We start from the raw sequence: 18,030 nt of genomic DNA on the forward strand, positions 1-18,030 counted from the left end.
CTAAGCAGAACAGGGCAGGGTAAGTCAGTAATGGGGAAATTTCAAATTAGGGTTAACATTGCTGACTATTCCTTTGCTCTCTACATGCCATTTTTCTGCACAGCTTCCAGAGTTCAGTTCCTCTTTAACAATAAATATAAGAAGTACTGTGCATAAACTATGCTATACTGTATATGTTATATACATTTTAACAAATAATTGAGTTAGACTCCTCCTCTGTTACAGATACTACTCAATGTTCTTCTCTTGATAAGATAGAATGTCCATTAAACATTATTTTCCATGTGCTAAAAAGACTGCAGAATAATCAAACGATTTGTATTGACTTGAACATGTCGGACAGGGTATAAGTCTCATCCCAGAGAACTCCAGGCCTTTTTAATTTTCTCTCCAAGTTTTTAGCTGATTCCATTAGTTCTGCCAGGTTAATTTTCAGTTCAGGATTGGGGCAACAAAACAGGATTTCATTAACTTCATCCTCGATCATCAGAGCATAAATCAGTGGGAAGACTTCTTGAATGACACTCGTCACCTGTCTCTTCAAAATGGCATCACGGCACACCAGATTCAAAATAAAGACCCCTGCAAGAAATAAATTAAAAAACAACCCATTGTATGTAAATTAAGCAGAAAGCAAATCTGTGTGTATAATCTACATTATAAAGCAACTTTAGGGACTGTCCCACTCCCTGTTACTAACAGCTCAATGGTTTGGACAAGTTCTTAGGAAGCTGCTGGCAAAGGCCAACTATGTGAAAAATGTTGTAGTAATAAAAAACTGAAAAACTTTGTAAGCAGCAGATCAGGTCCAGATCTTTTTTGTTGTTGCTTCATGAGTAGATCTGCTTAGGTTGTGGACCATGGGAAGCTTAGCTTGCTTCTGCGTGAACAAATAGATGCAGCAATCTGCCAGCAGCTGCAAACTGCTTGGGGGTATCATACAGCTAGTTGTTTCCCTTCTCTTGCTGGACATGGGAGGGTTAGCCATGCATGCTGAACTCCACCATTTGCTGATCATTTCTCTGCCCTGAAGCACTATCATCCTGCAAGCTCCATGCTCTAAATAGACAAGGTCAGTGCAGTCAGCATGCACCTAATCAAAGGTGTTTTGTCTTACTACTCTCTACGCTTTGGACTCATTTTGGTTAACTCAGACAAGTCAGATGTAAATATCTTTGCTCTATTCCACACATCCACAAGAGGCCGTGTGGACCTCTCCACTGGAAGCAGCAAGTGGCTTGCATACTCTATTGCATTTTTGTGATACTCTTGCCTTCTCTTGGCAGTCCCTGTTTGAATTCCCCAGTGGCATTGTGGTTGTGCTACCATTATATTCCTCAGTTCAAGAATGGATATCACTGTCTGCTTTTTAACTCTTTTGGCTGCTGTATAAAAATCTCCACTTTAGATAACTTAGGTGTTTGTTTTCTACTGATATACACCCCTGAAGAAAGAATACATTTCTTAAAGGCTTCGGATGCTTCTGTTAATGTTGGGACACGGTTTATTCATGGTGAAATTATCAGGAAATGTAGAACAATATACACATGTACATCGAGTGTTCTGTTGGTAATATACTACACCAGCCATAATCTGCTTTTATCAAAATTATTTAATAAAATTTGTACTGGATATTTTATAAATATTCTCTTGGTAATTTATACTATATATTTATACTGTGGATTGCAATTACTCTAAAGGGCCTTTAAAGTCCCGTTAGGGTTTTTGATTCTCTTCCTTTACATAATATACTATGTTCTACTCACCATCATTCTTGAGGAGTTTGTGCACATTTTTCAGAAAGTTTTTCTCCACAAAAGCAGGTGGCGGACAGCTCATGCCAAGACTGGTGTCTTTACTGTCCACATCAAACATTACCACGTCATAAACAGCTTTGTCTGTAGAGAAAGAACATAAACCCAGAGATCAATTTTTATACAATTTGTGATGAGTTACATAGTTAGTCAGGTTGAAAAGAGTCCATCTGGCTCAACCAATAAAAAAAAAAAAAGTAAATGAAAACCCAACCATACAATCCCATATACACAATCCTATACCCGCAGTGGATCCAGAGGAAGGCGAAAAACCCCAGCAAAGCATGATCCAATTTGCTACAGTAGGGGAAAAAATTCCTTCCTGATCCCCCTAGAGGCAATCGGATATTCCCTGGATCAACTTTACCTATAAATATCAGTACCCACTTATATCAAGTACACCCAGGAAAGAAGCCAGGCCTTTTTTAAAGCAATCTAGTGACCTAGCCAGAACCACCTCTGGAGGGAGTCTATTACACATTTTCACAGCTCTTACAGTGAAGAAACCTTTCCGTATTTGGAGACTAAGTCTGTTTTCCTCTAGACGTAAAGAGTGTCCCCTTGTCCTGTGTTGACCTTAAAGTGAACAACTCAACACCAAGTTCATTATATGGACCCCTTATGTATTTATACATGGTGATCATATCCCCCCTTAATCTCCTCTTCTGAAGAGAGAATAAATTCAGTTCCTCTAATCTCTCCTCATAGCTGAGCTCCTCCATGCCTCTTATCAGTTTGGTTGCCCTTCTCTGCACTTTCTCCAGTTCCCCGATATCCCCGTCTGAGTTGATGCTTCATCTTAAAATATAGCATGTGTTACTGAAAAGTATTGGACCCAATAACATTTTATAAAGTATCTGTGAGTGATCACATCATTTTATTTTTGTACTGTACTAATCTACTGTTTAACTTTGTTATTGGTCTAGTATTTAAAAGATGCCTAGAGACAGTCCTCTGATCCAGTAGTTTGTGGTTAGACCATGAAACACTAGTAAGCCTGTTGAACCCTTCTTGTTCCTAATTCAGGGAAAAGACAATTGGCTGGGTTGGATATTACATAAGAAATTGGCAGCTTAGGATCCTACTACAGCATGCAATACATCCTGGACAGTCCAAGGGTTAAAGGAAACCGTACATGTCGCTAAACAAGTTTCTAGCTGTCATTTGTTTCAGTGACAGAGTAAAATCATTTTGTTCCTATGAGAAAAATACTTTTCTTTCATGCCCTTTGCACAAGAAGAGCAGTAAGAAATGTAAAGAAAGGAACATATTAGTTACTGAAAAATAAATGATTTTCTTGTATAGCCTTATTAACAGCTGTGCCCTCCCAAAAACTGGATTTTTGTTACTCACCGTAAAATCCCTTTCTCTGAGTTTATTGACCAACACAGCTTTTCTGATTATTGACGGTAGAGTTATAGCGCTACCTACACTAAGACACTAGGCAGAAAGAGCACAGCACCCATGGACAGTCCTAGAGGGTATAAACCCCCTCACTGCTATAGATATAAAGATCCACGTACACCTAATCGACCTGTTCAGTGGACAAAATCTGCCTATCTTACCAATCTAATGAAGCATGCGGACAAAGGCTCCCAAGACAGATCCTCCTCTCCACTGAAGTGAGGAGCTGTGGACCAGGGTAACACTGTGACACGGACTACAGGGGCCCAATCACATGTTTCCCCGCGAGACATTTAACTCACTGCCCCAGGATGGGGCCTCGTTGCAGCAGACCCAGTGCAGAGCTATAGGTCTGTGAATGCTCATTGGCCAGACTGGGGTGACCACTGGATCTAGATTATCCAGCCAAACTGTTGATTAAAGATCTCCCTAGGAAAGATTCCAGGAAAAAACAGAAGAAAAACAATTATTATGCAACCATAGGTCCCAGCAGGGAACACAGTCTCCCTCCTGAAACACTAGGCAGAAATAACTGTGCTGTGTTTTTCCTGCCTAGTGTCCTACGCATGTAGGTGGTGCTAAAACCCTAAGGTCAAGAATCAGAAGAGCCGTGTCCATCAATGAACATAGGAGAAATTACGTTACATATGAATTTAATCAAATATGAAAGGGATATCAACTTGCCTTTGTCTGCCAGGTTATTGATATGAACCAAGCCATCAGCTAAATGAACCTTCATACGCTCATCTTGACTGAAGCCAAACCAACTGGTAGCCACATCCAATACAGAAGGGTCAATTTCAACAGCTTCAACCCGTGAACCCAAGAAATAGTCATGAATAAAAAGGGATAAGCTGCCTCCTCCCAGTCCTACCACCAATACAGATATGTGGTCGTCTGTAAAAAGAAATGCAAGACTTGAATGTACAATAAAACAACATGGATTGTGTGATCACGTTTGGTAAAAAAAAACGTGTTTCAAACACTGACAATTTTAATTTTAGCTTATAGTAGAGAGCAGGGTATTTTATACATTTAGAAAAACCATATACTAGTGCAGAAAGCCTGCATTTAAAAAGTATTGCTTATCAATCAATTTTGTACAGCATTCCTGGACAACTAATAAGTAATAACTTGAAATGTATTAGACCAGGGTAAACATTACATAGTGGTTTTGTGATTGGCTTTGATGGGTCTCATCACACCACTGCTCAAAAAACAAACAAAAAATATAGAATAGAATCAAATCAGCATGCTGCAAGTCTTAACAGTTAAAACAGAAGGAGCTTGTAACAAAAACGAGAATACAGTATACTCTCCTCTATACTGCAGCTACCCCGCTTCAACTCTTAAGACGGAGAACTGAGCGATTACATGACCACTAAATGCTCAGCTCTCGGTCTGCTCAGATTGGATAGCAGTGACTGTCAGTCACCACTCTCTGCTCTGCCCCTCAGCACTCCCTCACCGCTATAAGCCGACTGACAGGAGTGCACTTGCTTTTGCACTCCTGTGACCCAACTACAAAAGCTTTGGCCATACTTTAATTTTAAAATTATAAAGAAATAAACCAGTTTAATCCTTGAAGCTTTTCTGAGATTTCTGCAAATTGTAGCACAAGAAAATGTGTACCCTCCTGTCAGTGTAAATGTGACCAGCCACACATTCATCCATCCATCTGCAAATTCTTTTTTGCAAACCAAAGAAAAAGGATTGTGTGCCTCTTAGGTTATAATGGAACGCTGGTCCTGTGCCCACCGCTGTGAGGGCTGGCCAGGGAAGGAGCTTGTGTATGCTTCAAACATAGTGTAGGCAAATGGGATGTCCTGGAGGCCACACATCAAAACATACCACTTTAGTGGAGAAAATGGCAGTCTCAGCCTGAACTCCTGCCAGGCCACACCTCCAACGCATTTTGCTCCCATAATCCCATGATTAGGCTCCAAGGAGGCAGAGCGAAACGCATTTGGGCCTGGCCTGGCAGGGGTCCAGGTTGAGACTGCCATTCACTACACTATAGCGGGTCTGTTTTGATGTGCGACATCCCATTCGCCTACTTTTTTTGCAAAGGTGCACATAAATTAGGTCCAGATCTCACAGGGTGCCTCTTTATTTTTGTTATAGTAAAAGAGATGTATGCAGTTTTTATTGTTCCACCCTTGTACTTGCCTGTTATGCATGAAAGAATCCAGTACCAAAAATTAACAAGAGAAAGGGGCAGTGTTGAGGGTAGTATCTACAGTATTGTTTTGCTGTACTGTCCCTAGCTATGATCAAGGGCCTTACATGATCTGAAACCCTTTACTGCATTGATGGAAAACATTGATATTTTATAGACTGAATACAAATGAATATGTTTGCTGGCTTGCTAAATGGCATTTACCCTTGGTGCTTCTGTGTGCTAAATATGCTTAAAATGGTATTAAACCCAAAACCACAAATGTAACATATTGCACCTCACCCATTAGATATGGTGGCGGCATTATTTTTCTTTTTTTTTTCGGCTTTATTCCCTCTGTTTTCACCTGGTGAACTAGCCAGTAACACACCTCCTGTATTAGAGATCCCCTGCTCTGGATGAAGAAGCGCAGGGGCACTGTCAGTCTGGGGGAGGGCAGTCTTAATTGTACTAGCAGATTTAGATACAAAATAATATGTCTTTATGGCATAAGTAGAGTATAAGTAACTTCCTTATGGCAGAGAAAAAACACTGGGATGCATAACCACAAGTCTAATAAACCAGGCATGTCAGCGTGGACTCAAATTTCCTTTCACAAAATGCTGCACCTCCAGAGAGACGGAAGAAACCTCTGAATCAAGACCTAAGAATGCACACAGTGGAGGACATCATCTAAATGCAGCCTTAAAACATTTATTGTCTGATAATAAACATTTGGCGGCTCAAATGAAGTAAATTTGATAAGCGTGTAGAACATAAGAAATCAGGACATCCAGGGAACCCTGTAGCAGAAGCATCTTGTGTAGGTCTTAATAGCTAAGAAAGCAGCTAATGTGGTGTACTCAAATAGCGATATTAATTTCCATTTCTTCACTACGCTGTGCCAGCTATCGCTTGTGCCCCCTCCCCCTACAGATCTGTCTAACAGGCAGGCTTGACAAAGAGGTAGGGGCCTTGAAACACATAGCCATGCCCCCAAGACACCCCCAGCATATGACATCATCCACTGGGTTCCTCTTGAGTCTCCTCCTGCCGAGGAAGTGCTATGAACTTCCTATGCCTACCCAGTCAGCATCAGTGCTGCACAATTCCTGGAATGTGAACATAGGGAAAGAAAGCCTAAAAAGAAAACAAATGCAGCAATCACAACTAAAAATTGATAATCCATAATGTAATAAATGTTTGCTTTTAGGCTTAATACTGCTTTAATATCATTAGCCAAGCCCAAAAAGACTGTGTCATTCCAACTACCAGGTGAAAGATGAAAAACAAAGTCCTTGTATTCTGCATAAGTTTGCAAGTGTGTCATTCACAATTAATGGAAAGCAATACCTGGAAGTACTCCTGGATTGTGGAGGAGTGCCAGTCCTGAGATCATTACTTTATGATGTTCACAGCACAAGTAGCTTTTGTCAATAATAAGTGATGACTGAGAATCTTCTTTGTCTGCTGGCTGTGGTTTCTTTTTGTCTTTTTTCTTTTTTTTTTGACCTAGCAGAAAGGCAAAAAATATTAAACAAGCTATGTCAGTATTCAGAAAATGAAGATGCCATATAAATATTTTTTTAATCCATACAAGCACACTGTGCAATCAACACTGCAGACACAATCAATCTATGTTGATATTTTAATTCTGATTAATTTTTTCCAATGTAATACATAGGCAAATATGAATGTAACATCAGTTTTACACATGTATACTTGCTGTTCTTTATAAACAAGGGGATTTAATGGACAGGGCTGTATTCAGATACCATGCCATCATAGGAATAGGCAAATGACGATTTTTCACAAAGGTTTTATCTTACATGTCATATCTATGTCTTGTGATTAATATGAGAACAGAAACCAATGCGCTAATGAAGCCTTGCGGTCTGCTAAATATGCAGCTGAAACTAGACTAAGTACTAATAAATATGCTGCAGAGATTTTAGGGTAAAACCTACAATATATATATATATATATATGTAGAGAAGATGAAAATTAAAAAAAAAAAAAAAAAAATGAATGCCAATTAAAGAAAAAAAAAAGTATAATAATAATAATAATTATATTAATAATAATGTGTTTTATTGCAACGACCCTTTAGCCTACTGGCTGTAGGTTCTGCCTCACAATTGCCAGATGCAAAGATAGCCTTCGAGTATTGGGGAAAAAAAAAAAGGATATATATTTACCAGCTGGGGGTTTAGCAGTACAAATATGTTAGAAAGCAGAAGTAGGGGATACCAACGGACAAGACCAAAATGACAAAAAGATAACCAATATGAAAGCAGCACTATATTTTTCATCAAATATGCTATAAATACAAGCATCATGTCTCCTACCTCTTTGGGTGGAACTTGGCAGGAGTCTGGCCTCAGACTGCACCACATTTTGGTTACTGAGGAATATAAGACGCCGGAAGTAGCTAGTTCCATCCCCTCGGGCGTCCTCAACCACATATTCCCCACTCAGTTCACTCTGTCCACGATATTGCACTGTTCGGGTTCCTATGTCTCCTCCAGCTGATAGGAATGGGATCTGGAAAGAATGACTCACTTTAACAATGCGCTAAAGACATGAAATAAGGATTAAACCATTGATCGGGAAAATGTAAGGTAAGAAAAAAAATGTGAAACATGAGAAGTTGATAAAACATTTCTCTGCATTTGCCAAGCAGACATAGTGACCTTGGACTAGACGGCTTAGCACAAGACCCCACCCATTGGTGTTGAGTTAGGCCACCAGGCTGACTATTACATCCTGATGATTTTGACTTATGAAAAATCACTTACAGTCTCTGTACCTGCTTCCACTATACAGAGGCGAGGAGCAGACAAAGTCAATGTAAGTTCTGATATAGATCTAGCAATTGTGTTCTGTGTCCTGAGTAGAACACTGTGCCACTGAGGCACTGTGTCAGCTCGTAAGGAAGGGGGGTGTATGAGTGACGGTCTAGTATAAATTCACAGGCACGCTCACAGTAGATACGGCTTGAATCAGGGTAGCTCTGCTCTGCCCTCATGCTCAGTAAAAGGTTGTGCAGGGAGAGGGGGCTTGTCAAAACTCTCCTCCCTTTCTTCAAAAATATGAAGAGAACTGTCAGCCCTGCTACTAGTGATGCATCAAAATTACGGTCGCCGAAAATGATCGGCTGAAAATAGGGTTTTCAGCGTTGTGCGAAAGAAAAAAAAAAAGTGCCGCTAATGGCTTCCGAAAACACCCACGATTTTACCTTGCTTTTTGTGAGTTTTTTAAGTCACGTAACTCATGTGACATTTTCACTTAGGGGTGTACTCACTTTTGTTGCCAGTGGTTTAGACATTAATGGCTGTCTGTTGAGTTATTTTGAGGGGACAGCAAATTTACACTGTTATACAAGATGTACACTCACTACTTTACATTGTAGCAAAGTGTCATTTCTTCAGTGTTGTCACATGAAACGTTATAATACAATATTTACAAAAATGTGAGGGGTGTACTCACTTTTGTGAGATACTGTATGCACCAAAAATGCAGCACGAAGGATTTTTTAACACCGCTTCAAAAGGTGTTGATAATGGAGATAAATAAATTCATATTAATTTAAATTATTGATATAAAAAAGTTGGATATAATACAATTATTTGTAAAAATATATATTTTTTTTAAAAACTGTCAATTCAGTTTTGGCCAAGTGTGTCCTGAATTTTTATTTTGACACACACAACTAGTGTAAAGTAAAAAGCAGCCTAAACTGAGTATAAACGATGTCAGTGCTCAGCAACAGAAATGCCACAAATTGGGCTTCTGGAAGGAGAGGGGCTGTCAAGCTGGACTGGAACAAGAAAAGAAAGTTTTATCTCCACAGTAATTCAGCTTTTCTTTGAGGAAGCAAGGACCGGTATTTCTGAATGAACCCACAGACCAGCATTTATTTTTTAATTAGCCTTAAGATTTCAGCATCAGTGGGCTATAGTGGTGGCAGCACACAACTTTACCTGGTGGTTATCTGGCAATCCTGCCGGAGCTAGTTCTAGAACTTTAGCAGTCAACTCTGACTGAATAGCCTCCATGCTTTCATAGTGCTGATCCCTGTGTAAGGCCACGATTATCAGACGACGGAACCCAACGCTTCCTGCCAGCTGTCTCCGTCCAGGTTCAGAACCAAACAACCACTCTGTTTCTCTTCCCTGGGGAACTGGAAAACAGAAATCCAAATTTAATTGCCATAACAATAAATATTAAAAAAGAAAAAAGTATTCAACTTTCCAGTGCAAATTATGTTCATCCTTGTTGCATGATTTTATTAGTCCTTTGGGGGCGGGGTTACTCCCGTGTTTTCTAGCCCAACCCAAAGATGCTTCCTAAAAATTTGGAAAGTAGACTGCTTGCTAGGGGCGTGAAGAACACATTCCTATAAAATGTCATCCAGTTAGGGAGTAGATCTGCTTTAGTTTGCTAAGCAGTGTATGAAATGATTATATGGGCACGTCACTGCCCAGTACAAGCTTCTATTTTTACACGGTTCACTGAAAGCATGTGTCAGGGTGACAACGGAGGAAAACCATTCAGAGACAGGGTGTTGTCATCCTATAACAAGATTTGCCTGAGCAGGAATTGTATAGGAAGATTACAAGATATTAGTTTAATCAGAGTTAAAATAAGATAAAAAATAATGACATCAAAATGGTTAACATTACATATACTTTTAGGGATATTAACTTTTGAACATGATTTTTTGTTTTTCTATAAAAAATATTTGATTTCGAAACAGACAATTCTAAGCATACAAAATCCTCGCAGATGCACAGCAACTGTTAAAAATATTATGACCAAATGAAAGAAAAAAGTAACTATAGGCAAAACTGTTTTTTTCCCATTTTAGAGTAAGGGAAGGGGGGGGGGGGGGGGGGGTTATAACCCCTGTCAGTTTTTTTTTTGCCATGTGTTGGGAGATTTTTTTTCGCTTCCTGTCCCGTAGCCAAAACAGGATGCAACCAGAACTAGTGTCCCCATTGGAAGATTTCCCCTCTATTACTGTTCTGATATCAACCCAAGGTTTAGCATTTTCTTTTACTTTCAACAATAACGGTAAACAGTACAAATAGAGAGGGTGAATCTCCCCAGCAGGGGCACCAACTGGAAAAAAAAAACACACACACAAACAGGTGTTCACATTTTTTTCCACTCTATCCAAAAACTTAAAAAAAGTTTTGCTTTTAGTTTTAATTTAAGTGTCTGTTCACACTGATCCGACTCAAAGTCGCCCCGACTTGGGGCGACTAATGAAGTCGCTCGTGCAGTGTGACTTCGGCACGGCTTGCAACGTTTTCTCATAATGGAAGTCAATGCAAGTCACTCCGACTTTGCAAAAAAATAGTGCAGGAACCTTTTTCTAAGTCGGAGCGACTTGAGCCACTCTGATTAGAACGGTTCCATTGCACAGCATTGGAAGCTACAAGTCGCCTGACAAGTCGGATCAGTGTGAACCGGCACTAAAGTGATGGTTTAAAAAAATAAAATAAAAAGACTTTAAAATGGAATTGCACAGAGCGGCCCGAACCTCCTTTTTCTGGGTCCCCCACTGGGGCTCCTAGCTCCGCCTCTTCTCAGTGTGGAACCTGCCTCCTATCGTGGCACACCTGCATGCTTAATCTCGAGCTGCGCTGCCTGTGTCCACTGATGGCCCCCCGCTCACTTGTCACAAGATTTGACTGACAGCTGTGGGAACCAATGACTCTCGCTGCTCTCAGCAAAGCCTGAGAGAGCGGAGAGAGCCACTACCGGCAGGCACATCACTGGATCGAGCGAGGGCTCAAGTATTGGGGGGAAAGGGGAAATACTTTAACCTAAACATAGTTTCCTTTATAGTAATGAATGCATTACGGCAAAAAATGTTTAGGCTTTACAACCACTAAGGGCTCGTTCAAACCATAGGTGCATGAAAACTGATGAGAAAATCACACAGATTTCACTAGCGGAGACATCAGTTTACCTCAGTTTTCATGCATGTTTCAGTGAGTTTTTATACATGCATGATGCATCAGTTATGTGTCCTGTTCACACCAAAGTTGATTTCATGTCAGTTTTTTCTCCTGTGCAGAAAAATGCATTTATGTTGCAGATTCCTGCGCATAAAAAATCCACACGTTGAGGTGTGAATGGGGCACATAGAGAGCTACTGTTTCCTTTGAGCCCTTGCAGAACACGCACAGAAAAACTGACGTCTCTGCACCATGGTGTGAACGAAGCCCATCACATGCAAGGATAGAATTTACTAATCGAGTAAATCAAGTGCCCCTCTTACTTTTCTTAGGTCAGTTTGGTCTGCATATACAGTAGATATGGAAAAAACCTAAATCGAGGCAAATTAAAAAAGGAATATAATGAATATTATTATTACATGTACAGAGTCCATTTTTTGTGATAACTGCCCATGTATGGCAAAGCAACCCTAATTAAAGCAGAACTAAAGTCTATATTTAAAACATGCAAGCAGGCAGACGCTTTATTGCAGAAGATATATTCAATGGGGTTGATTTACTAAAGGCAAATCCTTTGTGCACTACAAGTGCACTTGGAAGTGCAGTCATTGTAGATCTGAGGGTAATTTCTGAAAAGAGGGGAAGCTCTGCTGATTTCTATCATCTGAAAGCAAAAATGCTGTTTTTTATTTTCCTTGCATGTCCCCCTCAGATCTACAGCGAGTGCACTTGTAGTGCACAGTGGATTTGCCTTTAGTAAATAAATCCCAATGTCTCTTCTGCAATAAAAATAAATGTACCTGTCTGCTCACAGTCCTATTTAATGTACACTAAGCTCCACTTTAACTTTCTTTCATGATTTCACCTCTCCACAGGAGTGAAGGTGTACACTTGCTACTTTCAGGTATAGGGATCATGTGACTTATTCGCCTTCCTCCCATGGTACAGCACTGTGACCAATTACCAATGCTGTGACATGGGGACAGGAAGAGTCATGAGTCATGGTCCAATTTCATTCCTAGAACAGAAGTAAAGTGAAAGCTGTGGAGGGGGCCATGTTGCTTTGCCTTGCATGGGAAAATCACAAGTTCACTTTATTAAATGAAAGAGCAGGGATTTCCTGGTCACTATCATGCATTAAAGCTCAACCCTAGCTTTAATTTCACTTAAAATAGTTTGTTGGAATGGCCCAAACGAACAATTCCCATTACGAATACGTGTGCCTACTGTGAGTATAAACTTATTTCATATTAGCTACATATAGGATACAGCGCTGTGTTCTAGCAGCAGTAGGGGATCCATTATTCCTGGGATCATGTCAGGATGGGAGCTATTCATCCATTCACAAGAAGCTTTTTATTTTATGAATGCATACAAGGCCTCCTATGAATGGTTGAGCCACACTCAGGCCTACTTGATTTTGTTCTGGAAATGAGATAGGAAGTCTCTGTCACACTGCATGGAACACAACACTGTATACTGCACGTAGCTGATTCAAAATACAGTTTGTACAGGCGCATGTTTTAGTAATGAAAATAGTTTATTTGGGCCAGTTTGGCCCTAATTATTTAAATTAAACCTGTAGTTAGGCTTTAATTAAGTGCCATTGCCACCAGGATTTGAATGTTGGTAAGAAGCTGACAAGAAGAAAATAGGAAAAAGTACTGATACTGTATGTATATATATATATATATATATATATGTATATATATATATATATATATATATATATATATATATATATTTATATGTGTGTCAATCTGAATCTGTATTCTATATGAATTCCTTTACATTTACAATGGGAAATCTTTTGGAAGGTAGCTAAACATAGGGGTTGGTTTACTAAAATTGGAGAGTGCAAAATCTGGTGCAGCTGTGCATAGTAGCCAATCAGCTTCTAACTTCAGCTTGTTTAATTAAGCTTTGACAAAAAAAAACATGGAAGCCGATCGGTTTCTATGCAGAGCTGCACCAGATTTTGCACTCTCCGGTTTTAGTAAATCAATTATAGTATCTAAGACAGGTGTCTGAATTTGACTTTTTCATATTCCACCCAGTGAAGAACCATACAGAAATAACATTAGAAGAGTAGAAAAAACCTACTTATAAATACAGCAAAGTGATTGGCATTAGATAGCCGTACTGTAGGACTATCTACCAGATGAAAGGTATAACGGGTTTTTCCAGAATCTCCATCACACAAGTCCAATGACACTTCCTGAGAACTCTGATTTTGGTTCAGGCGGTTACGGATTAGTGCATATTGCTGTCGTTCTTTCACTGCTGCCATTAGTTCCTCATGGCTTGAACAACGCAGAGGCTTGGCGCCCTCCTTATCGGCCATCATTTCCAAGACTTGTGGAAAGCCTGGCATCTGTCGTACCTTTGTCATCACAAATACAAACACTGGTAAAGGAAACTGACTGCCAGACTCATTGCTGCTGCCCTCTGATACCTGATGAACTCGAACCATCCATCCTCCTTGGGAGAACTGATTTACTAGTTTGTCCAAGACATGGCCTTGAGCCAGAGATACACACAAATATCGCCCGCCATATTGCAAGACACGACCAATTTCAACCAGCAATTTTGTAGCAGTTTCCAGAGTTTTCTCTTCTGTATCAGGGAGTATGGCATCTAATGTCCCCTTATCCAACACAGCCTGAAAGTGGGAATCAGGAAATGTAGTCTGTGTGGCATCCATCAATTGATACGTCATTAGAGGTCGTTTCTTGGCATTTCGCTCATTCATCTGGCGAATGACCACCTCGCTCACATCAATGTTGGTCAGATTCTGGCATCCAGCATCGTATAGCCTTTCACTTAACTCTGAGTTGCCACAGCCCACAACTAGCACCTGCGAAAAACAAGGTGGGACAAATCGGTTATGTAAAACCTGGTGCAGACCAAGAACTGTTGCCAATTTTAATCATTGAATAAATGCAATGGTACAGTAGGTGGTGAAAGGATCGCTCCTTTTTCCTGTAATTAATTCTTCTAACACTTAGTAAAGCTCCCTAGTTAGTATTTAAAGCCAAGTTTTTTTGTCATTTTGTATAAGGTAGGGGAGGGTTAAAGCAGAACGAAAGTCCACAAATACCAACCTCTCAACACTGGCATCATCTCCTCAGCTTCACCTGGATGCCAGGACTTCAGCCATCGCTTAATTATACTAAGAATATAAACTGAGCTGTGCATGTATAATAGAGATTCGTGAAGTGAGCTTGTTTTATTGGTTTTGATTTAGAAATTCAAAATGAAAGGAGAAGTATAGCCAAAGCCATTTTGGCCTCCCTTCTCCTATGGATCACAGGAGTGCAATTCGTTCTGTTTTTAGCTGTCACAGAGCCGGTCCAGGCTATGAAAAGATCCCCACTGTATGGTTGGTACCTCCTGTCACCTCAACAGCTCAGCCCTCCAGTGAGCACTGGGGGGGGACAGAGCAGAGAGCTGCTGACTGACAGTTACAGCTCTCTACTCAGAGTGAAGATGGAGAACTGAGCGAACAGCGGTGTTTGATCGCTCAGTTAAGACTATAGAACCGGTGGGGGACAGATGCAGCATCAGATCAATCCACCTAGGGGAGAATAAATGTTAATTTTTTCAAATCCTGAACCTCTCTTTTAAGTACTTCTGGTGCTAACAATCGCCAGTCATGACCAGTAATATACTCTCAATGAAGACAGGCTGCCAACTTCAAAGACAGGGAAGTCTATAACACAGATGAACAGAAAAAGGGCAGAGCATCTTATCCCTAATAATTACATTAGATCAGTGAAAACAAGATATAAAAAGGTACTCAAAGATGTTCATTTATTACACGCTGGGTTCCTCAAATGTGTGATGGTACTGAACAGTACTGTTAGGGCCCTTTCACACAAACGATCCAATCAGATCCGCCTGTCAGTTTTTTAGGCAGACCTGATCGGATCCTCCATGCATCCCTATGGGGCAGCGGATGTCAGCGGAGACATCTCGGGCGGCGGCAAATTCACAAGTGTAAAAAACACAAATGACACGATACAAAGCTGTGATCCTAACGGATTACACTGTATCATGCCATTTCACCACAGGATTGCACCCGGTGACTTTTCCAGTGCTTTGTGCCTGGAAAATTTTGAATGACCATGGCGTCCAAAAAGCGTTTTTTTTTTTTGCGCAAAAACACTTTTAGACGAACTGGCTCCATTGGAAATTCTGAAGAGTCATTTGATATACCTCCCAAATTCCACAAGCTATGTGCCAGAAAGAGACATAAAAATCGTCGCTATCGTCACTTTCTGTACCTGATGATTAATTTTCCCACAAATCGCTATCGCTCAGTTCTTCAAGTAACTCAGTTTCGCTGTTGCTGTTTTCCAGTTCATCTAAAAGCGCTTTTGCGCAAAAAGAACGCTTTTTTGACACCATGGTCATTCAAAATTTTCCAGGAACAAAGAACTGGAAAAGCACAGGCAGGGCACTGGAAAAGTCACCAGGTGCAATGGCATGATACAGTGTAATCCGTTAGGATCACAGCTTTGTCTCATGTCGATAAGGCTAAGTTCACATGTAGGCGTTTTGGGGCATTTTTCTGCTCTAGGATCAGCTCAAAAAATGCCCAACAAGACAAATCTTATTCATTTCAAAGGCCCCTGTTCACATCTGAGCGTTTTGACGTTTTAGGCAAAAAGCCCAAAGCTCAAAAAAACGACATGAGCTTCTTTATGGGCAGATTACAGGCGGTTTTATTTTTTTCCATTGGTCACTTGTCAACCTAAAAACGCCTGTAAAAACACCTGTAAAACGCCTGAAAAAACACCCAAAGAAACGCCTGAAAAAAACGGCTGTAAATAGCAACACCAAGATGTGAACGTAGCCTTTGTGTATTTACATTTTTGAAATTGCCGCCGGTTACACCCCCCCTGCGTCGCAACGCTCGCAGGGAAGGGAACCGGAAGACAGGTGTCGGCAGCGGCCGAGCACACAGCAGGAGGACGGCGGGGGATTGCAGAGGAAGGGGAGTTTTAAAACGTAAAAGAACAGATTTCCGTGCAAAACAATATACCCCTTTTAGCACAGAAATCTGGACATAAGTCTAAGTAAGGAAAGGAAGTCCTAAAAGTCACACATCACAGCAAAGCCCTGGAAGAGGTGTAGGACAGCCTCAGCCTGGGCTTCATCCAGGCAATGCCCCCCAACACTTGATTTCCCATTATTAAGCTCCAGGGGTGCAGTGAAACACATGGGGGGGGGCATTCCTTTTCCTACTAGAAGTTTTGAGCTTGGACAAGCTCTGTCCTTGTCAGCACTCCTAATGGTTTGTCATGCAAGAGAACCTGGCGGAGCCTTGAGCGGCACCTGTCATTTTTGTTATGGGTCACAGTAAGTACTCTTGCACTTTGTTAAAGTTGGTGTATATTCATTTTTCTGATGCACATGAGCACTTTGCACTATGAAATATTTATTTGCAATGTATACTTGTTACATTGAGGTGCTTTATGTTTGGATTTAAAGGGACAGCACCCCCTTTTTTGCACAAGATCAGACCATGGATGTAGAGTTTTCTACTTTAAGTTTACACAGAATAACACAGCGAGGGAATACTGATCACAGGCCTCGTTCACGCGGGGCGTATTATTCTGTGCAGGGCTGTGTTTACCAGCACAGGGATGGACAGGTGTTGTGTGCATCTCTGTGTTAGCAGTCCCATAGCTGTTAATTGGAATGCAGCGGCTGCACAGACACAACCGCTGCTCCCAATGTGACATTCAACATATGGGACTGCTAACACAGAGATGCATGCAACACCTGTCCATCCCTGTGCTGGAAAACACAGCCCTGCACAGAATACGCCCCGTGTGAACGAGGCCTGTGATCAGGTGGGGATGCAGACCCTGGGTGCGTTTGGGGCTGTGCACCTGCATGGATGTCACACTGGGAGAAGCAGCTGTGTCTGTGCAGCCGCTGCATTCCAATTAACAGTCAGCAGCGGAATGCACGGCACACACCTGTCCATCCCTGTGCCGGTAAACACTGGCTTGCATGGGACACAGAATAATGCCCCGTGTGAACAAAGCCATTGCCTAAAGTACTGCTGCATGCAGATGAATGTGACACTGGGTTTTGTGTAGGAGCCCTGCAGCAGATGTTACAGAAGAGAAGACTCCCTGCACTCCATGTACACACCTTGTCTTTGGGTTTAATGTATTTGTGCAGCACCCCACACAGCTCCAAGTACCCTCCATACCACTCGAAGGCCCGCTCCCCCCTGCGCCTGAAGAACTGCTCCCAGTACTCGCTGGAGGAGAACTCCTTACTACTCTTCGGTAACAGATTCATCTTCCCTCTGTCATCCCATACAACTGTCACATGGAGCACACAGGTAACACTTCCGGGTCACACGTCTCTGCTCCCTCATTGGCTATATGCTTCCCATAAAATGTTTTTCATTGGATGGAGGCAGACTGGAAGAGCCATTGGTCCAGCCTAACTGTGTATAGAACGGCGCTCTTGTTTGTTTCATTGCGGACGTGCTGGTGGATTATAGCGACACCTTGTGGTGGTTTATAAGTATCGCGTTTTAGGTCTGTAAACCAGTGACATTCAGATGAAGGCGCTGAAGGCAAAGGCTATTCTGGTGTACAGAAACAGCCGCTGCATGTTCTACAAGTACTTCCGGGTCACAGTGTCTTCATTCTATGAT

General features: G+C 41.2%; 1 protein-coding gene across 1 annotated transcript; it reads right to left on the reverse strand.

Annotated features, from left to right (window-relative positions):
- Positions 1-235: 235 nt before the first annotated feature.
- On the reverse strand, positions 236-17,666 carry METTL13 (methyltransferase 13, eEF1A N-terminus and K55; the record flags this gene model as incomplete). The annotated part of the gene is made up of 8 exons (XM_082266406.1): positions 236-582; positions 1,767-1,898; positions 3,903-4,115; positions 6,730-6,888; positions 7,725-7,920; positions 9,360-9,559; positions 13,449-14,202; positions 17,514-17,666. The coding sequence occupies 8 exons, from the start codon at positions 17,664-17,666 to the stop codon at positions 308-310; spliced, it is 2,082 nt and encodes a 693-aa protein (XP_082122532.1). The 3' UTR covers positions 236-307.
- Positions 17,667-18,030: the final 364 nt, after the last annotated feature.

The sequence above is a fragment of the Pelophylax lessonae genome, assembly GCF_965119305.1.
Source record: "Pelophylax lessonae genome assembly, chromosome: 8".
Taxonomy (NCBI): domain Eukaryota; kingdom Metazoa; phylum Chordata; class Amphibia; order Anura; family Ranidae; genus Pelophylax; species Pelophylax lessonae.